The sequence below is a fragment of the Mesoplodon densirostris genome, chromosome 19 (assembly GCF_025265405.1).
Source record: "Mesoplodon densirostris isolate mMesDen1 chromosome 19, mMesDen1 primary haplotype, whole genome shotgun sequence".
In the NCBI taxonomy this organism is placed as follows: domain Eukaryota; kingdom Metazoa; phylum Chordata; class Mammalia; order Artiodactyla; family Ziphiidae; genus Mesoplodon; species Mesoplodon densirostris.
In genome coordinates this window covers 350,791-377,377 of record NC_082679.1, presented here as the reverse complement: position 1 = coordinate 377,377, position 26,587 = coordinate 350,791, and the positions used below count along the sequence as shown (strand labels likewise).

The window sequence follows — 26,587 nt, the reverse complement described above, 5'->3', positions numbered from 1 at the left end:
TATTGCCGCTTTCCCAGTCCTCACTGTTTGGTTCTGGTGATCCAGTTAATCCTGCCAGATGTCACTTTGGCAGCCACAGATACCCCACAGAGTTTCCTTGCATACGAGCACAAACATTTCCTGAAAATAAATGTTTTAGAAATGGAATCAACATGAGTGTCCATCTCCGTGGTGGGGTCTGTGGTGCAGGCTCCCAATACTGGGGTTTGGTGGGGGACCCTGCAGTTTAGACACCGGATACTAAAGGAAGACCTGTTGGCAGTGGCCTGAGGAAACCCAGGTGGCTTGCCTCAGCACTGGAAGAAGACAGTGGGTGGCTCTGGCTGCGGGGGGGTGGACCTTACTCGGTTCCCTCTGTGTAGCTCACCTCCATCCACATCCTGACCCACTGAGTACCACCTGGGGATCTTTCAGGGAATTCTGGTTCAGATGCCCAAGAAGAGGACATGCCTAGATCACAAATGATCTTTGTACCTGTTTGGACACAGACCAGAATCTCAGGCTACTTAATGAGCCATGGACCTCCAATGGCTAGACTGCTCTGGATGTGGGCACACCTCCTCCCCTGTGCCTCAGGGACTTTCTCTCTAGTCAGTTCAGGCTACTTAGACAACCACCCGATCTTCCCCCAGTTCATTAATGATAATAGAAACTGCACTAATTATAGCCAAAATTGAGTTAATACATTGAGTTAATAATGAGAGGTTGGGCTTCCCTGGGGGCGCAGTGGTTAAGAATCCACCTGCCAATGCCGGGGACACGGGTTCGAGCCCTGCTCCGGGAAGATCCAACATGCCGAGGAGCAACTATGCCCGTGCGCCACAACTACTCAGCCTGCTCTCTACAGCCCATGCGCCACAACTACTGAGGCCACGTGCTGCAACGACTGAGCTCACGTGCTGCAACTACTGAAGCCCACGCACCTAGAGCCGGTGCTCTGCAACAAGAGAAGCCACCACAATGAGAAGCCTGCGCACCGTAACGAGGAGGAGCCCCCGCTTACCGCAACTAGAGAAAGCCCACGTGCAGCAACAAAGACCCAACACAGCCAAAAATAAACAAACAAATAAATAAATGAAATGAAAAAAGATACAATACAGTATTGTTAACCATAGTTGCCATGCTGTACATTACATCCCCGAATGTATGTGTTTTGTAACTGGAAGTTGGTATCCTCTGACCACCCTCACCCATTTCCACCCCACCTCATCCCCATAGGTTAAAATTTTAAATAGGGAAGCCCAGATAAGCTTCAATGAGAAGATGACATCTGAGCAGAGATTTGAGTTAGCCAAGTTGGTATCTAATGGAAGAGTGCACAGGAGAGGTAAGGGCCGGTGCAAAGACCCTGGGGCAGGAGCTTGTCTGGTGGGTTAGAAGAACAGGAAGGAGGCCACTGTGGTTGCAGCACAGAAAGGAGAAGAGGGTAACGGAAGTCAGATACACAATGGATGGAGAGCAGTGAGCAGGCAGGACACAGCGGTCGGACCCCGAATGGCCTTGTCGGACGCTCTGCGGGCTGTGTTAGCTCTTCACGATAGGAGCCAGTGAAGGGTTTTAAGGAGAGGAGTGGCACGACTGATCACATTCCCCATGATCACGCTGACTGCTGTATGAAAAACAGACTGTGGGGGCCACGGTAGACACTGGCAGATCATCAGAAGGCTCTTCTGCCACCGATGTCAGAGATGATGGTGGCTCAGGACGGAGAGATAGTAGGGGAGGTGGCGAGAAGTGGTCACATTCTAAAAATATTTTGAAGGTAGAGCAACAGGAGTAAAACGAAGAAAATCCAAATCCCGTGGCCCAGAGATAACTGTTAATTTATTTATTCTAAGCAAACGCGGTCCCTCCTAAAAACCACAAAGCTTGCCAAGGATGCTCTTCTCAGAGGTACTACCTTTGTACTACTCAGCCCACTCCGGCATGCCCTCCCCCTCTGCCACTCTCCCCAAACCGCTCTGATTCAAGTCACCAATTACCTCGAAGTGGCTCCATCTATGAGACACTGACCTGTCCTCAATCATGTTCTGCTAGCAGCACATGGCACGGTGAAGCCTCCCCTCTTGCTTGCTCTCTCTCCTCCCTGGGTTCGTCGACCGCACACTCTCCCAGTTTTTCTCTCTACCCCTGCTTTGCAGTCTCTTTTCCTGGTTTCACCTCCTGCCCTCACATGTTGAGGTTGCTCCTCAGTCGTGGGCCCTCTTCCCTGCTAATTTCACACATCCTGCCCCACAAATTTATTCACTCCCATGGTATAAAATACTGGCCACGATCATCTCCAAAGGCATCCCAACCTCACACCAACTGCTCAAAACACATCCCCACTCGGATGTGTTAAGGGCATCTCCTACTCCACGTGTAGAAGACAAAGCCTTGATCAACCTTCCTAAGCCTCGTACTCCGTCTCCAATTATTTATTCAGCGGACACTTACTGAGCCCCTAAGATATGCCAAGCACTGCTAGGCACTAGAGACCAAAAGATGAGGCAGGAGGGTAAGGTTCAATAGAACAGAGGGTTATAGAAAGGGAACCTACAGATATGTGTGAAAATAAAAGTGTGCATGGTGCTGTGATGGAGCACTTATGTAAGGCTGTAGGAGTCTAGCTCAGCAGCGAAGAGACTGATGGGGGTTGAGGAGGGCCTCCCTCAAAAAATAATCTCTGTGGACTTCCCTGGTGGCGCAGCGGCTCAGAATCCGCCAGCCAGCACTATTTACAATAGCCAGGACATGGAAGCAACCCAAGTGTCCATCGACAGACGAATAGATAAGAAGGTGTGGCACACATATACAATGGAATATTACTCAGCCTTAAAAAGAAACGAAATTGAGTTACTTGTACTGAGGTGGATAGACCTAGAGTCTGTCACACAGAGTGAAGTAAGTCAGAAAGAAAAACAAATACCGTACGCTAACACATATGTATGGAATCTAAAAAAATAAAAGAGTTCTGATGAAGCTAGGGGCAGGACAGGAATAAAGACGCAGACGTAGGGAATGGACTTGAGGACACGGGGAGGGGGAAGGGTAAGCTACGATGAAGTAATAAGAGTGGCACTGACATATATACAATACCAAATGTAAAACAGCTAGGTAGTGGGAAGCAGCAGCATCGCAAAGGGAGATCAGCTCAGTGCCTTGCCACCACCTAGAGGGGTGGGATCAGGAGGGTGGAGGCAGACTCGAGAGGGAGGGCATATGGGGATATACGTATGCATAGAGCTGATTCACTTTGTTATACAGCAGAAACTAACACACCATTGTAAAGCAATTATACTCCAATAAATATGTTTAAAACAAAACAAAACAAAAACAAAAACAGGAATCCACCTGCCAATGCAGGGGACACGGGTTTGCTCCCTGCTCCAGGAAGATCCCGCATGCCTCGGAGCAACTAAGCCCACGAGCCACCGCTACTGAGCCCGTGCGCCACAACTTCTGAAGCCCGCGCACATAGAGCCCGTGCTCCGCCAACAAGAGAAGCCCCTGCAGTGAGAAGCCCGTGCCCCACGACGAAGGGTAGCCCCTCCTCGCCGCAACGACAGAAAGCCCACGCGCGGCAACGAAGACACAACGCGACCAAAAATTGATTAATTAAAGCTTATATTAAAAAAAAAACAAACAAACAAAGAAAAAAATCTCTGCTGGGAATTCCCCGGTGGTCCTCTGGTTAGGACCCTGTGCCTCCAGTTCAGGGGGCCTGGGTTCAAACCCTGGTTGGGGAACTAAGATCCTGAAAGCCGGCACCGCAGCCCAAATAAAAATGAAATAAAATAAAATATATTAAAATAAAAAAAGAAAGGATCTCTGATTCAAGGTCTAAAGGGTGAGAAGGTGTTTATCAGGCCAATATGTGGGGAGAAAATTTTTCCCATTTCAGTAAGTAGCACCTCCATTTACCCAATTACACACCATTAACCCACATTCCCCACATCCAATTCATCGCTTACTCCTATTCGCCTCCAAGCCATCACTAACCTTCCAAATATGACTCTAACGTGCCTGCTTTACTCCACCTGTGCACAAAGCCAGTCTCCTAATGAGTCTCCCCAAGTCTTCTCCCGCCCCCTCCTATCCATTCTCTTACAATAGCCAGTATGGTGTCTGAAAAAGGCATCTCTGCTAACACCACTTCCCTGTTTATACCCTGCAATGGCTTCCCACCAACTTTAGGATAAATCCCAAACAGATGATGGACTGGAGGTTGGAAGACCAGAAGGAGGTAGGGTGTTAGGTTAGAAAGAGGGATAAAGGGTCTAGGCAAACAGCGAAAAGGGCTGAAAAGAAAATGATCGGCACTTGTACAACAGTCCGGATGCAGGCAGGAGAATGCAGGAATAGCGAAGGAATACGAATAGCCAGCCACTTTTTATTTCTGCAATGCCTTTGCAATTCCCAAAGTGCTTCACTTATAACTGTGATTCTCAAACCTAGCTGTACATTGGAATCATCTGGAGAGATTTTTAAAACTACCAATGGCCAGCCCTCACCCCATTTTAATCAGAATATACACTTCACTAGGGCAGGAATTTTGTCTGTTTCACTCACTGTCCATATGAAAAGTACCTGGGACATACATGGTGCTCAGAAAATATATACTGAATGAATAAATGAAGGAAAGAATGTACCACTATCACCTGAGATCCAAGGAGACATTCTTTTCAAAACTTAGGGAGTAACCAGGCAACATCAGTTACCATGGCAGCCCTGGGAAAAACATTACCATGTGACACGAACATTCCCAGGAGCCTACATTTGTTTCCACAATAGGTAAACCTTTCTCATTTCAAAGTACTATAATGTGAAATATGCATCTCAGTCAGAACTAGAGGTTACTCAATGTCTGCTGTGATCGGAGGAAAAGAGAAGGGCCTTACACAGTATCTAAAGTAATGACACGAAGAAACTAGGGGCCACGGGCAGAGACACACAGGCTCAGACAGGCTCCAATCTCTATGACATGCTGAGGAGATTCACTTTGTAAGGGCTCGAGCACGAGAAAGCAGCCACTAACCAGCTACCCTACCCTGTCTCAAATATGTGGAGAAAGTCAATGTAAATGCTTACCTATGTATTATTCTTTTCTGATCATTCTTTCAGTGTATCCCTTCTGGCTTTGTGCAAAGCGATTCTTTGTTTTGTACCTGAAAAATGAGTGGCACATGTAAATGGATGAAACTTGTCAGAGCAGACATCCAAGGAGCTCTTCAGCTAACGAACGAGGAGCTCCGAGTTCTGGGAAAGAATCGTAAAAGTGGTGTAGAATCACAATATCTTAGAGCATCCTTTATATGAAATCCCCTCTTGCATATCACCAGTCACTGGTCATCAGCCTATACATGAACTTTGCAGTGACAGAAAACCCAGCACCGTCTAGACAGGTCTAGGCACTTCTAGTTGCTACAGCAGTCTACATCAAGTTCAGAATCTGACTCCCTGTCACGCATCAGTCCCAGTCTGCCTTCTGCAATGGTACACCCCATGGCACACCTCATCTCTTTTCCATCTGGCACATTTCCCAAACACATGAGGACAATTTTGTTCTTCCTAAAGCTCTCTTCTCCCACGTCACCCTCCTAAATCACTCCTTCCTTCCTGTGTTTATGACTTTGAGGAGCCCCCAAGGTTTTCTCATCCCAAGGCCATGACAAGCAATGGCATCAGTGTGCCTGCTACAGATTCTAGGAAAGGGGCAGGGCCACACAAGGGTCTGGCAAATGTGACTGACAACCTGATGGGAGAGTACATGTGAGAACCTCAGCCTCTCTTCAGTCCTCAGCCTCTATCCAAGGTTTCTCCATAGCACACTATTGACATTTTGGGCCAGATAATTCTTTTGGGGTGGTGGGGAGGGCTGTCCTATGCCTTGTACGATATGTAGTAGCATCCTGGCCACTACCCACTAGATGTCTGCAGCACCGCCCCACCCGCCCCCACACCCCGGATGTGACAAAGAAAACTGTCTCCAGCCATTGTCAAACGTTCTGGAGGACGGGTGATGGCAAAATCACCCTCACTCAGGAGCCACTGCTCTTTCCAATGACTCTGTTCACCCATGAGGACTCAAAACCCTCTCCTCTGCTGGCTTAGCATTCAACTCTCCAGAACGTCTATCGTGTATCAAAATGCTATTTGAAATTTGATAGTATTTATCTCTATAACGGTATCTGATGAAAGTAAAACTCTTTCGCCAGATGTTAAGAACCTCCCAGGTGATTAATCCACGTTTACCTTATCTCCTACCCAAGACACTGGAAATTACCGAAATGATCGGACACCCATTTTCGGTATCCGTTCAGGAAGTACCTGTTGTCTAAGGCTTTTTGGCAAACTGAACAACTGAACTAAAGTAAAATATTCTGCCTGACCGTGGCTTTGTGAGACAAGACACAAACCTGTAGCAGGACCCTCCTCTCTGCCGTTTACGGAATTGAGGTATCTGACTGGAAAGCCGTTGGAGGTGAACTACCCAAGAAAGCAGTGGGTTCAGGATGAGAATTTGGAAAGGGTGACAAGGGAGGGGAGAATGAACCTCAGCTGAAAAGAAAGGGGGAAAAGTACCAAGAGATGAGTTCTCTTGACTGAAGAGAAGATACGCTGAAAGCCATCAGCTTGCCCTCGGGGCCCTCAGCTCTCTGGGGAGCTCTAAGGGAAGGGTGAGCCTGGACCTACGACTCCGGACTCCTGGTCTCGGCCCCCAGGCCCGACCCATTCACTCAGACTCTCAATAAATACTTGTATTCAAAGACCTTACACGGGGACCACATCTGGGAAAACATCGCCGCACCCTCATCATAAGTCACAGGGGGAGACCCGAACTGGCCAAGCCATGACAGGAGCTGTGAGGGCGACAAAAGAGCACGGCAGGGATCGGACATCGGATCGCCAGAAGCCCTCCGCCCTCCTGGTTCGTAATGCCGGGGCCCCATCGCCGCGCATCGCCGGACCCCGGTCCTGCCTCAGCCGCGCACCCTTCCCCAAGGTTGGCGGGGGTCTGGAGTCACCATCCCCGGTTCGGACCTACAGACCTCGCCGCTGCTGAGCTCTACAGATCCCGCTCCTTCCACACAGTTCGCCGAGTCCGCGGGCCTTACTGAGCCGCGCCGGCCACCGTCCGCGAGGCCTTGGCGCGCCTGTGACGTCACTGTCGTGCGCCTCTCCCGCAACAAGGGGTGTATGGCTCTCGCACGGCGGCTGCGGCTGTTGTCGCTCGCGGCTCGGTTGCTTCTGGCGCCTCGCCGGGACCTGACGGTCCGCGGTCCCATCGAGCCCCTGCCCGTGGTGCGCATCCCGCGGGCTCTACAGCGGCGGCAGGAAGAGCGGCAGAGCGGCCAGCGTAGCCCCCCCGCGGCCGATGCTGGCGCGTCCTGGGCTGACGCTGATGTCAGTGCGGCGACCCGACTTGAACCAGCCGGCTCACCTCACGCTAGGCTCTTGGAACCCGCGCCACTCTCTTCGTGGGGCTGGAGGAATCGGTGCACCCACGCGGACCATTTCTCCATCGAGTGCGTGCAACATGAGGCTCCTGCGCTGCGGAACCTTTCGCCCAAGGGCAGCTGCACTGAAGTGTGTCTGGAGCTCCCCGTTCTGAGCGCGCTACAGGAGGCTGCTCCTGAAGTTGTTCGGCCCACAAACGTGCAGTCGAGTACCATTCCCCCACTTCTTCGCGGCAGCCACATTCTCTTCGCCGCAGAAACCGGCAGTGGCAAAACTCTCAGCTACATGCTACCTCTCCTTCAACGGCTGTTGGGCCAGCCAAGGCTGGACCCCTGGCGTATCTCTGCTCCTCGAGGCCTGGTTCTTGTGCCTTCTCGAGAATTAGCCGAACTGGTGTGTGTCGTGGCCCAGGCCTTGGGCAGCTCCTTGGACTTCCAGGTGCTGGAGTTAGGGGGAGGCCATGGCATGAGGAGGATCAGGCTGCAACTGTCCAAACAACCTCCCGCAGATATTCTGGTGGCCACTCTGGGGGCTCTGTGGAAGGCCCTGAAAACTCAACTGATCAGCCTGGAGCAGCTCTCCTTCTTGGTGTTGGATGATGCAGACATGCTTTTGGATGAAATCTTCCTGGAACTGGTGGATTACATCTTGGAGGGGAGCCATATAGCAGAAGGCCCAGCTGACTTAAAAGACCCCTTCAATCCCAAAGCTCAGTTAGTGCTGGTGGGTGCCACATTTCCCGAAGGTGGAGGCCAGCTGCTCAGTAAAGTTGCCAGCTTAGACTCTCTAACCCCCGTTACCAGTTACAAGCTCCACTGCATCATGCCTCATGTCAGACAGACATTCATGAGCCCGAAGGGAACAGAGAAGGTGACTGGGTTGGTACAGATCCTTAGGCAGCATGACAGAGCATATAGGACTGGCACCGCAGGAACTGTTCTGGTGTTCTGTAATTGCTACAGCACTGTGAACTGGCTGGGGTATATATTCTGGATGACCACAAAATCCAACACTTAAGACTGCAGGGACAAATGCCAGCCTCAATGAGAGCAGGCATCTTCCAGTCCTTCCAGAAGGGCTCCCGAGACATTCTTCTCTGCACAGACATTGTCTCTCAGGGCCTGGACAGCACCCAGGTGGAGCTAGTCATCAATTATGATTTCCCTCTCACCCTGCAAGACTACATCCACAGAGCAGGGAGGGTGGGCCGGGTGGGGATCGAGGTGCCAGTTACTGTCATCAGCTTTGTGACCTATCCGTGGGACGTGAGCCTGGCTCAGAAGATTGAACTGGCAGCTCGCCAGAGGAGAAGCCTTCCAGGACTGGGGTCCTCAGTGAGAGAGCCTTTGCACCAGCAAACCTTATTGCAGCAGGCTTATATATGATGCCATAACAGGGACCTTTCCCTCTGTGCTGGATGGGTGAGCACACTTGTCAGTAGGGTGCTCTGGGCTGCCTAGTCACCTTCTGAAGACCCGGGCTGCTGTCTGGCTTCAAAAGGTAAGTTGCTGGCCAACACTTGAGGGTGAACTACTGAGCTTGGCTCTCTGTAGTCTTTCACGTGAAGAATAATGTCGATCTTGGCTCTGTATTATGTCATGGTTTCTAACAATAAGCGATGTTTCTATGGGTGCCCCTTAATAACAGTGTCCACTGGGGCAGAATTCAGTAGACCCTGAGAAGATTCACACTCCAAACTACCACACTTAGGACGAAGGCTCTTTCAATTGATGTTTTAGTTTAAATTTCGTTTCCTGCCCCCAAACATCCATTAAGCCTCCAGGAGAAGGAAAAGGGGATGTGACTAGCAATAAAGAGAAATTTTCTTCACAACAATGGCCATGGCAAGCTTAGGCACTTTTGGTGAAATCTCTCTGGGAAGTACTGGCAGAGGAATAAAAGGCAAACTGACACAGAAATATTGCTTGGTGTGCATTTCCAGGCTCTGCCTTCTTTCTCATCTCTTGGTGGCAGGTGGAGGAAGAGAAAAAAAGGTTAAACTTTTTTATAAACCAGCAGAATAAGCTTATAACATCCTCTCACTATCTCTGCATATGTTCTAGTCTCTGCAGCATTATATAAGCTTTGCCCAAAGTAATGAACTGTTGAAAGTCAAATGTAATACTTCACCAAACAACTTAAAAATGCTTGTGCACTGGAAAGGGTTAAGTTGCAGAGAACACAAATGGACCCAGAGCAACCTTTGCCGAAAGAGAATATTGTGCTAAATGTACAGTCATAGCTCTTTTCCATATGAAGAAACAGTCAGAAGGATAAAAGAACTTGGTCAAAATCACACAAGTCAGTAGGAAAGAATCTGGTTTGTCTGTCCTCAGGGTTGTGTTCTTTAACCACCAGGCTAGCTTTTCTCAAATCTGATTCATGCATAGAATAACTATACACCTCTGCTTGCCTTGAATATTCCCTGTTTATACATATGCCTGCTGCAGTTTTTTATATTGACCACTTTGACTCCCAAAAGCAACCGAGAATACACAATAATTTGGTCTCTCTATCCATGGACCACTGTGGTGGGACTGCCCAGGAAGCTTATTAAAAGTGCAGCTTCCTGGGCCTCCCTGGTGGCGCAGTGGTTAAGAGTCCGCCTGCCGATGCAGGGGATACGGGTTCGTGCCCCGGTCTGGGAGGATCCCATATGCCGCGGAGCGGCTGGGCCCGTGAGCCATGGCCGCTGGGCCTGCGCATCCGGAGCCTGTGCTCCGCAACGGGAGAGGCCACAACAGTGAGAGGCCCGCATACCGCAAAAAAAAAAAAAAAAAAAAAAGTGCAGCTTCCTGAGCCCTACTCCAGATCTAGATAAGTTTTCTGAGGGTTGGCTCAAGAATCCAGGTACAAGGCTTTTTAAGTGGTTTGGTGGAACCCCCCAGGTGATTCTCTCGCTCTCTTAAGTTAATAAACCGTTTATTCTGCCTCCCCCAGATGCCCAGCCAGGTCCTGTTAAGGTAGGAGTCCCCACACCACATCAGAGGGATGCTCCCAGCAAAGTAATCTCTGGAGCCTTGGAGATTCTGAATGGTCTCATGCTGGCCCACCTGCCATGACAAACCTCCACCAGAGCATTCCCCTTCACATTTTACCTTCTACCACTCCCAAAGGCAGTCTGCTCCAATGAGGCCTGACTTCGTCTGTCCTAACGGGCACCCACTGATTCAAGCAGTTTAGGGATAGAAGGTGCTGTGGTTCTCGACCAGGGTGGCCCAACCTCTAAAAGGGTAGTCCAAGCAGTCTCTACCTCCTGGGCACATCCCCTCTGCAACAGCCCCAGTAAACGAAGGTCCCATCTTTGCTTTTTCAAGGTCGGCAACAGGGAGTCCCCTCCTAAAGAAGGTTCTCTCTCATTGCCACACTGTCAAAAGCTGCCCCAAGTGTGGTTCCTTCCTGTGGGCCTGATCAGGCTAAGGGCAGAGTTGTCTCCTTCCTTCTCTGAGTCGGACCAAGTTGTCTTACTAACCCCTCTTCACAGTGTTGACCATGATTTTCACGGGGGCTGCTGCTGAGCCTTTATCTCATCCTTTCATGGTGGAGAGAGAGAGGATTATAATGATTTTTACTTCTAGGGGAGAGGGGAGTGTAATGATTATGTTGTCATTTTGTATTATGTCCTTTTGTCATGAATTTGTTTTGAATTTCATATTAAAATGGGCCCAGCATTCCCACTTTGTGAGGTCATTCAGCACCCTCATTTTGCACCTTTAACATCTCTCTCAGTATCACTTGGAAATGTTTGAAACGGCATGAGCTCGTCCTCACATTCCTATCAGCTGTAAATCCGGAGCCCCGACACGAACGTAACCATTGAGCAGAACCCCTCTCCACTAGCTGTGTAACACTGGGTAGGCTCCTTAACATCTTGGTTTTTCTAAGCCCTCAGGTGTAAAAATGTGAGGGTTCTATGAATTTATATTTGGGGCAGGACAAGGTCGAGAAGAGTGTGTCTTTGCTTGTATTCTTCCAAACTGGAATGTCTTCCCTCTCTTCCCCATGGGTCCAAATCTCACTTGTCCTTCAGGCCCACTGCCAAGGAGCCTTCCCTGATTCCCCAGTCCACACAATTCTCTGCCTCTTAGGGTCAGTGCCATACAACCTAGCTGTCTCTTAACGTTAATCTTGCCTCTCAAGCCAATTTCAGAATGTGGGTCTTTCTTGCCCTCCTGGGGCCCCTGGGGCTGTACCAGCCCACCTGCACGCCCCACGTGGGGTGTCTGCTAGACTAGGGCATGGGTGGGGAAGCCCAGGGGTGAGGGACCAGGCAGAGTACCTCTGCCTCCACCCTGCTCTCCTCCACAAAACTGCCCCTCCTCCTGAAGCCTGACCCGCAAGTCACAGGTTCCTTATTATGACCTCACTAGGTAGTGATGACCTCACAGGCCTTCTCACAGTTTCCATGGCAGCGTAACTATGGAAACGTGCTGCCCTCAGAGAAACTGCCCTACCAGTTCTCCACCAGATACCAATCTCTTTGGTTGTCTGAGAGAGAATGTCTGACCGGATCGTCTATATTTACTCAAACCTGTGCTCTGTTCCCTGGCTGGGCAGTGCAGCAGGTACACTGAGACCGAGCACCTGTAGAAGAGGCATGGTGTACACACAACCTCACCTGGCTGCCACATGTTCCTGTGGGGCTTGCCCACTACGTAAACCTCAGCACTTTCCCAGCTGTAAGTAATACCAGTGACCTGGGACACCTTCAGGGTCCCACAGTGCTCACTGCTGAGGACAAGTGAAAGGTCATCCCTGAACTAGTGTTCAGGAAGCTTCTGATCTTTATAAATGTTGCCTTCTGCTTTGGGCTACAGGATGCTTCCATTCAGACCCTTTCCTGATTGGCCTCTTAGCAAAAGGCAAGTGCATTTTTCTTGGCAGGTAGTAAACGGAGCAGCTTGAGGAAGAGGGCCACTCTTGAACCGCACCTTCAAACCCAGGCACCTCTGTGCTGTCATGTACACATCTATATCGGTCCCCTCAGACACATCCCATACTGAGCTGCTGAGTACTAGGGGAGAGGGTGGTGCCTTATTCATGGGAAGACCGGAAGAACCAAGGGGGGTGATGAAGTGCTAGTGAGACTGGAGGGCTGAGCAGATGGTGTCCCAGGAGGCTGGGTGGATGTGAGCCTACACTTGGTACCCAGAACCCGGTTCTGAGTCTCCTGATCACTCTGCCTCAGTATTTGGCCTTGTTCTAATCTAGATAAAAGTATCAGAGGGCTAGAGTTCAGTGTGGTTGTAACAGGCATTATAAATGGGGCCCAAGAGGGGTTGCCAAAGCGGGAGGGGTCCTTAACCAATTTATATTAGATTATCTTTTTCCAAAACTTGAAAGACGTTTCCATTAAAGCCTGAGAAGTGACACACTGCAAGAAATGTTTTCTCTGTTGTGGAAGGGAGAGATGGAGAGGATCATGATTGCAATTTCTTTCGGGTTCTACTGTTTTCCCTGGCAACGGTGAAGAGACTACCTCACCTGATGCAGCCGTAGGCTCTAGAAATTGCTTTTGCAGCCAGTGTCCCTTCTCTAGGGACTCAGAGAGGTGATGGGCCAAGTCTGTGTTTTGGATGTCAAGTAGATTAAAGGTCTTCAGCCAGAAACTGGGAGAGACATGAGAGAGGGAAATTCTGGCAGGAGACTGTGTACAGCAGAAGTGACTGATCAGTTCTGATTTTCTTTGCAGCAGCTGTGGCTCCCATTTCTCCTCCTAAACCTGGTCACTACCATGTCCTCAACCGAGGGTGTGGAGAAACGCAGTTGGGCTGGCATGGGGAGACATACTGCCTGGTTGGTGGCTACCGGGCCTACGGGGATGCTCCTTTGGCCATGCCAGCAAAGGCGGAAGCCGAGAAGCCAGTCCCCAGATGTGCTCCCGAGAGAAAGCACACTCCAGAAGAGTCGGACGAAGATCTCGGTTGCTCCAGACCCAAAATCCGGCGACTGTAGCATGGTGCCAGGAGGCGGACTCCACAGAATCTTGCTGGCTGAACCATTCTGAAGACAGGGCAATGGTTTAACTGCCTAAGACAGCGAATGCCTCTTCCTGCAGTGACCCCTCCCGCCCCCCCACTGCCCACTACCACAGATTAGAACCTGCGTCGTTCTGTCTGAGCCTTCCTCAGCCAGGAGCCTCCCTGCACACTAAATGGCCATAAGCCAGGAGCCTCAGAAAGTGAGGTTTGAAATGAGAGCCTGCCCTGAACATCCCAGGGCGGAAGCTGGCCTGGAAGAAAACCTGGCATTCCTCTGCTCAATCCTTACGGGCCCCTTTGTGAGCTGGAGAAAGTGAAGTCTGCACTCTGCGAGCCGAGGAGGATGCAGGAGCAGAGACAGGGTGCAGAGAAGCCTTAGCAGTCTACCACATGGGCTCCTGCCCTGAGCCATTGTCAGCGGCCACCACCACAAACCAGTGGGGAGCTGGGCTTTTTGAAACTGAAAGCAGCAATCTGTGGCTTCCCAAAGAGCCTCCTGCCTGGGGTCTCAGGAGGCAGGACAGAGAGGCCGAGGAAGCCCTGCTCCCTGAAGCAAGAACAGGATGGAGAGTCAAGCAGCACGCACCCCGCCCCGAGGTTCACATGCTCCTTTATTGCCAGGCCTTTCCGTGCCCAGTGGCGTCCCTTACTGCTCAATAAAATGTTCTTCTGTAACAGATTTGTAGGGTCGCCAGTGCTCAGACTTAGGTCACTAGCCCTGTGCTAGGCACTCCTGCCACCTGGGGAAGGTTCCAAAGGTGGAACAGCTCCAGGGGGTGCCAGGGATCAGAGCAAAAACTTGAGAGGCTGGGGATGCAGGAGTTTGGGCACAGTCCCTAAATCATCTCAGTGGTTGAGCTGCTGTGAGAAGGCACATCCCCAGTGTGCGTGTGTGTGTGTGTGTGTGTGTCGGGGGGAGGGGGTCCCTAGAGGAGGCAGCTAGCGGGAGGGCCTGAGGCTGGAAATGGGGAATGGCGTGCGGCCTCTGAGCAAGCACAGGCACTTAGCCCTTGAGGTTTCTGGGAAAGCTAGAGCCACAAGGGCCACGAGATAAGGCAAGTGTAGCAGCAGAGCCCAGGTGCCAGGTCTTTCTTCAGAACCTACACTTCTCCACGAGGCCGGGCCTTCCACGCTGAGGTAGGAGGGATCCTGGCCAGAAGGTCAGCCAGCAGCTCTGGGACGAAGGTTGCTGCGGCGGGGGCTCTTCTGCCATGGAAGCGACTTCATTTCCTTCCACACAAATAGCCTACTGACTGAGTTCCTGCTCTGTTGAGTAAAAGGGTGTTGACTCTCCCCAGAAGGTTGTTCAGTTCACATCCCAAAAGTCCCTCTATTCAGGCCCTGGGGAGGTATAGCAGCTCCTGAGGGCGCTCTCCTGAGGCTGGCTGACAGAAGTGGGGGAGGTTCCTGATAGTTCTCAGGCGCTGGTTCAAGTCCCCAGAGAATGGTCATGCAGGTTGGGGAGTCAAGTAGGAGGAGAGAGAAGGTCGGGGGCAGAGGGCCCCCTCCTGAATCCAGAGCTCACAAGGTTACCCCCCCATTTCCAGAAATTATCTCTTCCCCCACACCAGCCCCCATGGCCCAGTACCGGGAAACCGGGAGCCCAGAGCACTTGTGGCCACAGAGACCCTCGCACGCAGCCCTCGGGGTGGGCAGGGCCGGCTGCAGGCAGATGGGGACGAGGTGTGCTCCCGGGAGGCCACGGGCTGCAGGTGGCCCTCTGAGAGAAGCACCCCATTTTGGACAGGAAGGTTAGAGGCGGGGGAGAACACCCTAGGGCGCCCCCTCGGAGCAGTGGGTGTGGGAAGAGGGGCGGGGGCGGAGGAAACCCGCGATGGGAGGCGAGTGGGCTCTCAGCAGAGGCCAGCTTAGCCCGCGGGAGCTGCCTCTGAGCAGGGGGTGGGAGGGCAGTGCCGCCCTGTGGCTGCCGGGCTTCCCGGATCCGGATCGCGGCTCTCCGCACACGGGTCGCAGGGTCCTGTGACTCTGTATCCCCTCCCTCACCCCGCCCCCCTCGCGAGGCCGCGCCGCTGGGTGGCCTGTGTCGACGGGCAGAGCCCCATCGCCCGCCCCTCTCAGACCCGCCTCTGCCCGCCTGCCTTGCCCTGCGCAGCTTGCGGCCCGGGGGCCTCGAAGTTCCCCGTGCACGCAGCCAGTGGCCTCTGCTGTGCCTGCTGCTCCTGCTGGGTCTGCTGCTGTGACCGGTAACCCTCGTGCAGACCACGCTGGGCACCTCCAGCACCCCAAGTCCGCGGGAGCGCACGCGGGCCCTGATGCGGGACTTCCCGCTTGTGGAAGGGTGGCTGCAGTGTGTGCGGGCTGCTGGGGGCCGGTGGGGGCCTAGCCTGGCCCTGGGCAGAGGAGGAGGTCCGGAGCATGTAGCGCTATTGGGGAGGCTCCCTCACACCACCCCTGGATGTCCTCTCCATCATCTATGGATGCCCTTCCCCTTCTCTGTCATCCCCTCCCTGGTGGGAAACCCTCAGCCCAGGCCTCAGCTGCTCCTAGTATAGTCTGTGTGACAGTGTGAGGTGGGGGACCCCCAGGCTGGCCCAGGCCAGGCAATGTGTCCTGCCCGATCCCAAGACCTAAGGAGCCCACCCATTTGCCTTGACCTCCCTCCAGCCACAACAACATGCCCCTGGTCCTGAGGCAGTTTTACCACAATGGGCTATACCATGGTAATCTGCGCAATTTCAGCCATGGCTAGACCAGCTTGGACAGGCTGAAAGATGGTCTCGTGGGTGGCCAGGTACCAAAGGGACACACAAGGTGCCACCATGGCTGCTGGGGAATGTGGGGCAGTTTGGGGGCCACAGAGGCCACAGGTTAGTCACATTGGAACGAAGTTACCATAGTGACCTAGAAAGTGCCATGCCATGGATGCTGGGGGCTACAGGGGTCACAGTGAGCCCACCTGACGGGCTTCCAAGTACCACAGAAAAAGCAACGCATTACATGTGACTTCTGGGCACAGTAAGTGCTGTGCCAGCTGAGGAGGCTATGAGAAGCCCAAGGAGTTCCAAAGCCCAAACTAAGCCCTGGCCTTCCCTCAGTTCTGGTCAGCCTACGTCCCATGCCAGACCCACGAACGGGATGCTGTGCGCCTCATCCTGGAACAAATTGACCTCATCCACCTCATGTGTGCCTCCTATTCTGAGCTAGAGCTTGTGACCTCAGTTAAAGGTAGACGGGGGACTTCCCTGGTAGTCTAGAGGTTAAGACTCCACGCTTCAACTGCAGGGGGGTCGGGTTTGATTCCCGGTGGGGGAACTAAGAGCCCTTATGCTGCGTGGCACGGCCAAAAAAAAAGGTAAACAGACTGGTGGTAGTGGGTGTTAGGGACTTCAGTAGGCTACCCCTGCCTCTGAAAATGATCATCTGACCTATGTGCCCCCAGCTCTCAACAATACCCGGAAGTTGGCTTGCCTTACTGGTGTGGAGGGCGGGCACTCACTGGACAGTAGCCTCTCCATCTTGCGTACCTTCTATGCGCTGGGTGTGCGCTACGTGACACTCACCCACACCTGCTACATGCCCTGGTGAGCACCTGAATATATTCAGGAAAAAACGCATTCGCCCTTTTTGGCCAACCAAAGAAGTGGGCAATGCAAATCAACACTGCAAAGAAGTCTCACTAGGCATTGGTCAAAAGGGCCATGCTGAAAAAGTGTAAAAACCAGAAATGCAGGGCAAGTCAAGGAGAAAAGGGAGCTTTTTTTCGCTGAAGGGCGTGATATAAATTGCCAACGGCCACTCTCGAAAATTGTATGGTGTTTCCTAAAACATCTAAAAAACAGAGCTACAGAGCACAGGGCACTTCCACTCATGGGCTTATATCTTGAGAAAACCAAAAATCGACAGGACACAGGCACCCCAAATTTTAGGGCTGCTGTGCTCACAAAATCCTCGACTCGGGTACATCTTAAGTATCTCATGAAAGAGAAAAATGGATAAACAAGTTGTAGTACTTATGTACAATGGAATATCACTCAGCCATGAAATCAATGTCCTAAGGCTAGTAGCAGCATAATGAGTGGATTTAGGTACGATGATTCTAAGAGAAATACGTCACACAGATAAAGAAACTTATCATAAGATATCAGTTATAGACGGAATGTAAAAATCGCTACATGAACTAAATTACAAAACAGAACAGAGTCACACATTTAGAAAACACACTTATGGCTGCTTAAGGGGAAAGGTGAGGTGGGGTGATGCATAAAACAACAGTTTGAAATTAGCACAGATACCGTTCAATCAACCAAATATGTAATAGAGAAGACATACTCATTGCTCAGTGAACTGGACTCAACACACCTTATTCACCACAGAAGAATATATCCGCGTAGTAAGAATCTTAAAAAGTATTTATTGATATTTCTTGGTAAGTGAATATAGTGGGTGTAAAGGGGCACAAACACAGCATTGAAAATCAGCTAAATCCCATTATAAATACAAATTACAAAAAAAAGCAAAGATAGTGAAAGAGAGAGAAATTCTTACAAAATTCATTCAGTGGCTGTGGTGCAACCTGGATTGACCACATCTAGACCCACAGCTGGAAGAGACATAAGGCTGGACACTCTTGGGGGAGACCGGATTGGTGAGGTTGCGTGAGCAAATGCAGACCCTTTAAAGTAATACTGCGTGCTACCCATTCCATGGGTCAGAAATCTCCAGGTTCAAGGGAATCTTCCTACAGCTAAAACATGCATGGGAAACCCAGAGGATGGTACACCATATGATCAGGAAACGTTTCTAAAACGCACCTCATTTTTCATCTCGTGGTGCTCGGGTTCACCATTCCAGCTGCTTTACCAACAATCTCCCCACTTGGAGAATCAGCACCTTTAACCTCCTGTTTCGTACAGTTTGCAATTTGTCCAGAGGTTGAACGGGTAGAGGGGGAACCAATGAGAGATCAGCTCTAGGTGTTTGGACAGACACATGTCACTCTAATTTCCAATCAGGAAGAAGAATTAACCAAAGGCTCTGCCTGCCCCCCGGAACCAGAATAGGGCCTGAAGCAATCCTGCGGTTTGGAGGCCAGCTCCCAAAAAGGCGAGTTGAAAAATGAATCTCAGAGGCACTAAAATTCACAAACCTGCAGGATAATAAATGATAACTTTCGTACCTTATTGAGGTAAGGCAACGAAGAGGATTTGAAAACAAGGCAGAATTGCAGGAAACCGTTTTCAAGAGGTAGATCGGAGTCGCCTTTAAAGCACATGAAAAGCGGCAGAACTTCGACAATGATGCAGTTGGCCAAAATGGGCATACGTTTTTTTTTCCTGAATATATTCAGGAAAAAACGCGTAGGCCCTTTTTGGCCAACCAAGCAAGTGGGCAATGCAAATCAGCACTACAAAGAAGTCACACTTCGCATCGTTCAAAAGGGGTTTTACCATATTTGAAATTCCAATATTTTAGCCTGACACGTTTTTGGATTTTAGAAAAAAAATATTTTAAATGAGACAAAAAATCTTTTTTATGACCCAAAAAGACAGCAATAGTTTTATATTTTTATCTATTTCACTTGCACACAAAAGTCTCATGGGGTTATGTAAAGCAGTCCTGTTGGATGCTGTGCATGGTGCAAATATGGATTAAAGCTTTGGAATCTTAAGCTTCACTCACCTGAAACTTTTAAATTAGGATGCAAGCAATCCTTTCCAACATGTGAACAGAGAAGGACACTGTCTTTATTTTATTTGTCAGGTAATTAATCTGTCTTTTGCCCCAAGGAGAGAAACACCTGGCACTTCTATCACTGTGTTGTACAAAAATCTTTGCACACAGAGTGCAAGCAGAGGCTGATACAAGATGTGAAAGAAAAAAAAAAGAGAGAGACCCCTGTGGCATTTTCTCCTAACTTATTGCAATCTCCCATTTAAAATGTGGAAATAATCAATCTTCTGAGGAAAAAGGCCCAAGGAAGCTTTTTGCTTTTGTGGAATAATGCAATGCCTAAAGATTTCATGAGGCAAGAAGAATTAATGAGAATGACCATGAGAAATCAAGAAAAGTCAGATCCATGGATGAAGTGATGTTTACCTCTGTGAATCAATAAGAAGTAGGAGCAAATGAAAAGAAAGCTGAATACAACATTTTCTGAATAAATGTAACCTTTCAGCTGTCACAGACAAATTAATGCTCACTATGATACAAAATATTTAGTTCAGAAAGTTAACTTAAATTTAAAGCTTAACAATTAGATTTATTGAAGAAACGAAAACATATTTGTGGTTTACAATATATAATGTGTTCTGCAACAGATAAGATTACATAAATAAATAGAAATAAGACTAAATAGAGGAAAATAACAAATTAGATGTTATTAACATTAAAAACTGACACTCATCTAAAGAAAGAGGAAAGACAGAAAGACAGAAGAACTTATATCAAGTATATATTTAAAACTCCTAAATAGGAAGTCTTCAGATGTTAAAAAAAAAAAGTCTTCAATAAGAAGATAATGTAATAACAAAGATGGGAAAAATATACCAAAAGATATTTCAAGAAAGAGAGTACAGAACGTTAAGTAAACATATCAAAAGATGCTTGGCTTCTTAGTAGTCAATTAAATGCAAAAAAGTCATACCTGGAATTATCACTCACCAACCAGAAAGTTCAAATGAAAATGACAGGTATTATCAAGTTTGACAAGAATGTGTGTAATCCTTGAATCTCATTCACTGCTGCTGAGGATGAAAAATCATACAAATGTTTTGAAAATATTTAGAAGTATCTTAAAAGATAAACAGATGAAAGCTATGAGTCAAAAATTTTACTACTACATGTATATTGAACAATAATTTATACACATACCACCAAAGCTCAAGTTCTAGTATGTATATACCAGTGCAATTCTCAATAGACCCAAACTGAAAATCACTCATATTGTAATACATTTTGGAAAAAATTAATTAATAGTTAAATATTTACACTATGGAATCCTTTGCAACAGTGTCAGTGCATGACAACAACAACAGGCAACCATATAGGCGTATTCATAAACAACATAAAATAAAAAAGCCCAATCCAAAAGTGATTTTACTGTGCCATTACATTTATATAAAATACAAAATACAGGTAAAGTGATCTTTTTGTTAGATACCAGAACAATATTAAACCTTAAGGGGAGTCACTAGAATTGGACAAGGGGGGCTCTGAGTATCTGGCAATTTTCTGTGTCTGTATCTGGAAGCTACGTATAGAGTGTATGCAGATTCTGAATTTTCTGAAATTTGTCATTTCCTTACAAACCATGCATATTTTTAGTTGTTTTTTATACATAACAAAAAGTAAAAATGATAGACTAGGGAAGGTAATTATATTAGCACTTTAATATCCATGCTTTTCAAGGTGGAAGTGAAAGGTATTAAATACTTGACACTGTGATTACTTCTTAAAAGTAAGGTGAAAATTTCAGATTAATAAATAAGACATACTTCTTCATATATCATCCTCAAAGAGGAGGGGTAGAAAGGAGTATTATTATTTTTTATTTAATATAGAACAGTTAAGATAGAAAATAATGAAAACAGACTAGGTTTAAAAAAGAGCACACTGGACTTCCCTGGTAGCTCAGTGGGTAAGAATTTGCCTGCCAATGCAGGGGACAGGGGTTCAATCCCTGGTCTGGGAAGATCCCACAGGCTGTAGAGAAACTAAGCCCATGTGCCACGACTACTTGGCCTGCGTTCTAGAGCCTGCAAGCAACAACTACTGAGCCTGCATGACACAACTAATGAAGTCCATGCACCTAGAGCCCATACTCCACAAGAAGAGAAACCACAGCAAGGAGAAACCCATGCACCACAATGATGAGTAGCCCCTGCTCGACACAACTAGAGAAACCCTGTGCAGCCTCGAAGACCCAACACAACCATAAATAAATAAAATTAAGTATTGTGACTGGTGAGATGACTCACTCATGTGGCTGTAAGTAAGAGGCCTCAGCTCCTTGCCACATGAATCTCTCCTTAGGGCTGCTTGAGTGTCCTCATGACATGGCAGCTGGCTTACCCCAGGATGAGTGATCTAGCAGAAACCAAAGCAGAAGCTTCAATATCTTTTATACCTTTGGAAGCTGCACTTTGTCATTTCTGCAATGTCTTATTAGTTAAAACATCAGCCCTTTTCAACTGTGAGGAGGCACACAGGTGCATGATGACTGGGAGATAATTAGGGTATGATTAGGGCCTTCTTGGAGGCTGGCTACCAAGGTGGCTGACTCACCGAACACTGAATTTTGTTTTCTTCACTGATGGAGAGAAAATGGTGAGTGAATCTCATTGGTGTTCTTTGAGATGTACCAAAGCTAGCTCTTGCTCTCACCCCCAGCTGTGTGGCTGAGAGGGTCTTGGTGCTCCAGCCGGGTGTCAGGCCTGTGCCTCTGAGTTGGGAGAGCAGAGTTCAGAATATTGGTCTACCAGAGACCTTGGGCACCTTGTAATATCAAAATGGCGAAAGCCTCCCAGAGATATCCGTCTCAATGCTAAGACCCAGCTCCACTCAAAGACCAGTAAGATCCCGTGCTGGACATCCAATGCCAAACAACTAGCAAGACAGGAATGCAGGCCCACCAATTATCAGAGAGGCTGCCTAAAATCTTAATAGGTCACAGACACCCCAAAACACAACACTGGATGCGGACCTGCCCAACAGAAAGACAAGATCCAGACAAACCCACCAGAACACAGGCACCAGTCCTCTCCACCAGAAAGCATACACAACCCACTGAACCAACCTTAGCCACTGGGGGCAGACACCAAAAACAACGGGAATTACGAATCTTCAGCCTGCGTAAAGGAGACCCCAAACACCGTCCACAAAGCCAAATGAGAAGACAGAGAAACACAGAGCAGATGAAGGAACAAGGTAAAAACCCACCAGACCAAACAAATGTAGAGGAAATAGGCAGTCTACCTGAAAAAGAATTCAGAGTAATGATACTAAATATGATCCCAAATCTTGGAACTGGAATGGAGAATATACAAGACATGTTTAACAAGGACCTAGAAGAACTAAAGAGCAAACAAACAATGATGAACAACACAGTAAATGGAATTGAAAATTTTCTAGAAGGAAACAATAGCAGAATAACTGAGGCAGAAGAATGGATAAATGACCTGGAAGACAAAATAGTGGAAATAACTACCACAGAGCAGAATAAAGAAAAAAGAATGAAAAGAATTGAGGACAATCTGAGACACTTCTGGGACAATGTTAAACACACCAACATTTGAATATAGGGGTCACAGAAGTAGAAGAGAAAAAGAAAGAGACAGAGAAAATATTTGAAGAGATTATAGTTGAAAACTTCGCTAATATGTGAAAGGAAATCGTTAATCAAGTCCAGGAAGTGCAGAGAGTCCCATACAAGATACACCCAAGGAGAAACATGCCAAAACACATATTAATCAAACTTTCAAAAATTAAATGCAAAGAAATAATATTAAAAGCAGCAAGAGAAAAACAACAAAAAACATACAAGGGAATCCCCATAAGGTTAACAGCTGATCTTTCAGAAGAAACTCTGCAAGCCAGAAGGGACAGGCAGGACATATTTAAAGTGAAGAAAGGAGAAAAGCTACAACCAAGATTACTCTACCCAGCAAGGATCTCATTCAGATTCGACAGAGAAATTAAAACCTTTACAGACAAGCAAAATCTAAGAGAATGCAGCACCACCAAACCAGCTTTACAACAAATGCTAAAGGAACTTCTCTAGGCAGGAAACACAAGAGAAGGAAAAGACATACAATATCAAACCCAAAACAATTAAGAAAATGGTAATAAGAACATACATATCAATAATTACCTTAAATGTAAATGGAGTAAATGCTCCAACCAAAAGACACAGACTGGCTGAATGGATCTGAAAACACGACCGGTATATATGCGGTCTACAAGAGACCCACTTCAGACCTAGGGACACATACAGACAGAAAGTGAGGGGATGGAATAAAATATTCCATGCAAATGGAAATCAGAAGAAAGATAGAGTAGCAATTTTCATATCAGAAAAAAGAGACTTTAAAATAAAGACTATTACAGGAGACAAAGAAGGACACTACATAATCATCAAGGGATCAACCTAAGAAGAAGACATAACAATTGTACATATTTATGCACCCAATATAGGAGCACCTCCATACATAAGGAAAAGGCTAACAGCCATAAAAGGGGAAATCGAAGGTAACACAATCGTAGTAGGGGACTTAACACCCCTCTTTCAACAATGAACAGACCATCCAAAATGAAAATAAATAAGGAAACACAAGCTTTAAATGATACATTAAACAAGATGGACTTAATTGATATTTATAGGACATTCCATCCAAAAACAACAGAATACACTCTTTCTCAAGTGTTTGAGGAACATTCTTCAGGATAGATCATATCTTGGGTCACAAATCAAGCATTGGTAAATTTAAGAAACTTGAAATTGTATCATGTATCTTTTCCGACAACGCTATCAGAATAGGTATCAATTACAGGAAAAAAATCTGTAAAAGAATACAACCACATGGACGCTAAACAATACACTACTTTATAACCAAGAGATCACTGAAGAAATCAAAGAGGAAATTAAAAAATACCTAGAAACAAATGGCAATGAAAACATGACGACCCCAAACCTATGGGATGCCGCAAAAGCAGTTCTAAGAGGCAAGTTTATAGCAATACAATCCTGCCTCACGAAACAAGAAACATCTCAAATAAACAAGCTAAGCTTACACCTAAAGCAATTAGAGAAAGAAAGAAACAAACAAAAAAACCCAAAGTCAGCAGAGGAAAGAAATCATAACGGTCAGATCAGAAATAAATGAAAAAGAAATGAAGGAAACAGCAAAGATCAAAAAAACTAAAAGCTGATTCTTTGAGAAGATAAACAAAAGTGATAAAACCATTAGCCAGAGTCATCAAGAAAAAAAGGGAGAAGACTCAAATCAATAAAATTACAAATGAAAAAGGAGAAGTAACAACTGACACTGCAGAAATACAAAGGATTATGAGAGGTTACTGCAAGCAACTATATGCCAGTAAAATGGACAACCTGGAAGAAATGGACAAATTCTTAGAAAAGCACAAACTTCCAAGACTGAACCAGGAAGAAATAGAAACTATAAACAAACCAATCCGAAGCACTGAAATTGAGACTGTCATTAAAATCTTCCAACAAACAAAAGCCCAGGACCAGATGGCTTCAAAGGCAAAGTCTATCAAATATTTAGAGAAGAGTTAACACCTAACCTTCTCAAACTCTTCCAAAATATAGCAGAGGGAGGAACACTCCCAAACTTATTCTATGAGACCACCATCTCCCTGATACCAAAACCAGACAAAGATGTCACAAATAATGAAAACTACAGGCCAATATTACTGATGAACATACATGCAAAAATTCTCAGCAAAATACTAGCAAAAAGAATCCAACAGCACATTAAAAGGATCATACACCATAATCAAGCTGGGTTTATCCCAGTGATGCAAGGATTCTTCAATACATGCAAATCAATGTGATACATCATATTAAAAAACCTGAAGGATAAAAACCATATGATCATCTCAATACATGCAGAAAATGCTTTCGACAATATTAAACAGCCATTTATGATAAACCTCTAGAAAGTAGGCATAGAAGGAACTTTCCTCAACATAGTAAAGGCCATATATGACAAACCCACAGTCATCATTGTTCTCAATGGTGAAAAAGTGAAACCATTTCCACTAAGATCAGGAACAAGACAACGTTGCCCACTCTCACCACTATTATTCAACACACTTTTGGAATTTTTACCTACAACAATCAGATAAGAAAAAGAAATAAAAGGAATCCAACTCGGAAAAGAAGAAGTTAAGCTGTCACTGTTTGCCACTAGATGACATGATACTATATATAGAGAATCCTAAAGGTGCTACCAGAAACCTACTAGAGTTAATCAATGAAGTTTGTAAGGCTGCAGGATACAAAATTAATGTACAGATATCCCTTTCATTCTCATAAACTAAAGATGAAAACTCTGAAAGAGAAATTAAGGAAACACTCCCATTTACCCATGCAACAAAAGGAATAAAATACCTAGGAATAAACCTACCTAAGGAGACAAAAGACTTTTACTCAGAAAACTATAAGACACTGATGAAATAAATCAAAGATGACACAAACAGGTGGAGAGATATACCATGTTCTTGGATTGGAAGAATCAACACTGTGAAATGACTATACTACACAAAGCAATCTACAGATTCAATGCAATCCCTATCAAAATACCAATGGCATTTTTCAGAAAACTACCACAAAATATTTCCCAATTTGTATGGAAACACAAAAGACCCCGAACAGCCAAAGCAATCTTGAGAAGAAAAACAGAGCTGGAGTAATCAGAATCCCTGACTTCAGACTATACTACAAAGCTACAGTAATCAACACAGTATGGTACTGGCACAAAAACAGAAATATATATCAATGGAACAGGAGAGAAAGCCCAGAGATAAACCCAGACACATATGGTCACCTTATTTTTGATAAAGGAGGCAAGAATATAGAATGGAGAAATCACGGCCTCTTCAATAAGTGGTGCTGGGAAAACTGGACAGCTACAGGTCAAAGAATTAAATTAAAAGACTCCCTTACACCATACACAAAAATAAACTCAAAATGGATAAAAGACTTAATGTAAAGCCAGACACTATAAAATTCTTAGAGGAAAACATAGGCAGAACACTCTATGACATCAATCACAGCAAGATCCTTTTTGACCCACCTCCTAGAGAAATGGAAATAAAAATAAAAATAAAAACATGGGACCTAATGAGACTTAAAAGCTTTTGCACAGCAAAAGAAAACGTAAACAAGATGAAAAGACACCCCCCAGAATGGGAGAAAATATTTGCCAATGAAGCAACTGACAAAGGATTAATCTCCAAACTTTATAAGCACCCCCTGCAGCTCAATATCAAAGAAACAAACAAGCCAATCCATAAATGGGCAGAAGACCTATTAGATATTTCTCCAAAGAAGATATACACATTGCCAGGAAACACATGAAAGAATGCTCAACATCACTGATCATTAGAGAATTGTAAATCAAAATTACAATGAGGTATCATCCCACACAGGTAAGAAGGGCCATCATTCAAAAAATCTACAA

The 26,587-nt window shown here is 46.8% G+C and overlaps 1 protein-coding gene, 1 long non-coding RNA gene and 1 pseudogene across 8 annotated transcripts in view; 2 read left to right on the top strand and 1 right to left on the bottom strand.

Moving 5' to 3' along the window:
* LOC132480645 (uncharacterized) overlaps positions 1 to 26,587 on the bottom strand; it is a 90,506-nt gene that overhangs the window by 36,734 nt on the left and 27,185 nt on the right. For 2 of the 7 annotated variants that reach the window (XR_009530666.1, XR_009530669.1), the window contains exons 1-2: positions 7,032 to 7,548; positions 5,071 to 5,147 (exon numbers count right to left, since the gene is read on the bottom strand). This is a non-coding gene — a long non-coding RNA (uncharacterized LOC132480645). Of the gene's footprint in view, positions 1 to 5,070; positions 5,148 to 6,757; positions 6,840 to 7,031; positions 7,549 to 26,587 lie in introns of those variants that run through there. The other 5 variants (XR_009530668.1, XR_009530665.1, XR_009530663.1 and 2 more) reach the window with 5 other exon arrangements.
* On the top strand, positions 6,979 to 14,096 carry LOC132480644 (probable ATP-dependent RNA helicase DDX28; annotated as a pseudogene).
* Positions 15,256 to 16,967, top strand: LOC132479815 (dipeptidase 2-like). The gene is given in 5 exon segments (XM_060083430.1): positions 15,256 to 15,396; positions 15,641 to 15,720; positions 16,047 to 16,173; positions 16,478 to 16,607; positions 16,822 to 16,967. Coding segments are annotated over 5 exon segments (624 nt in total).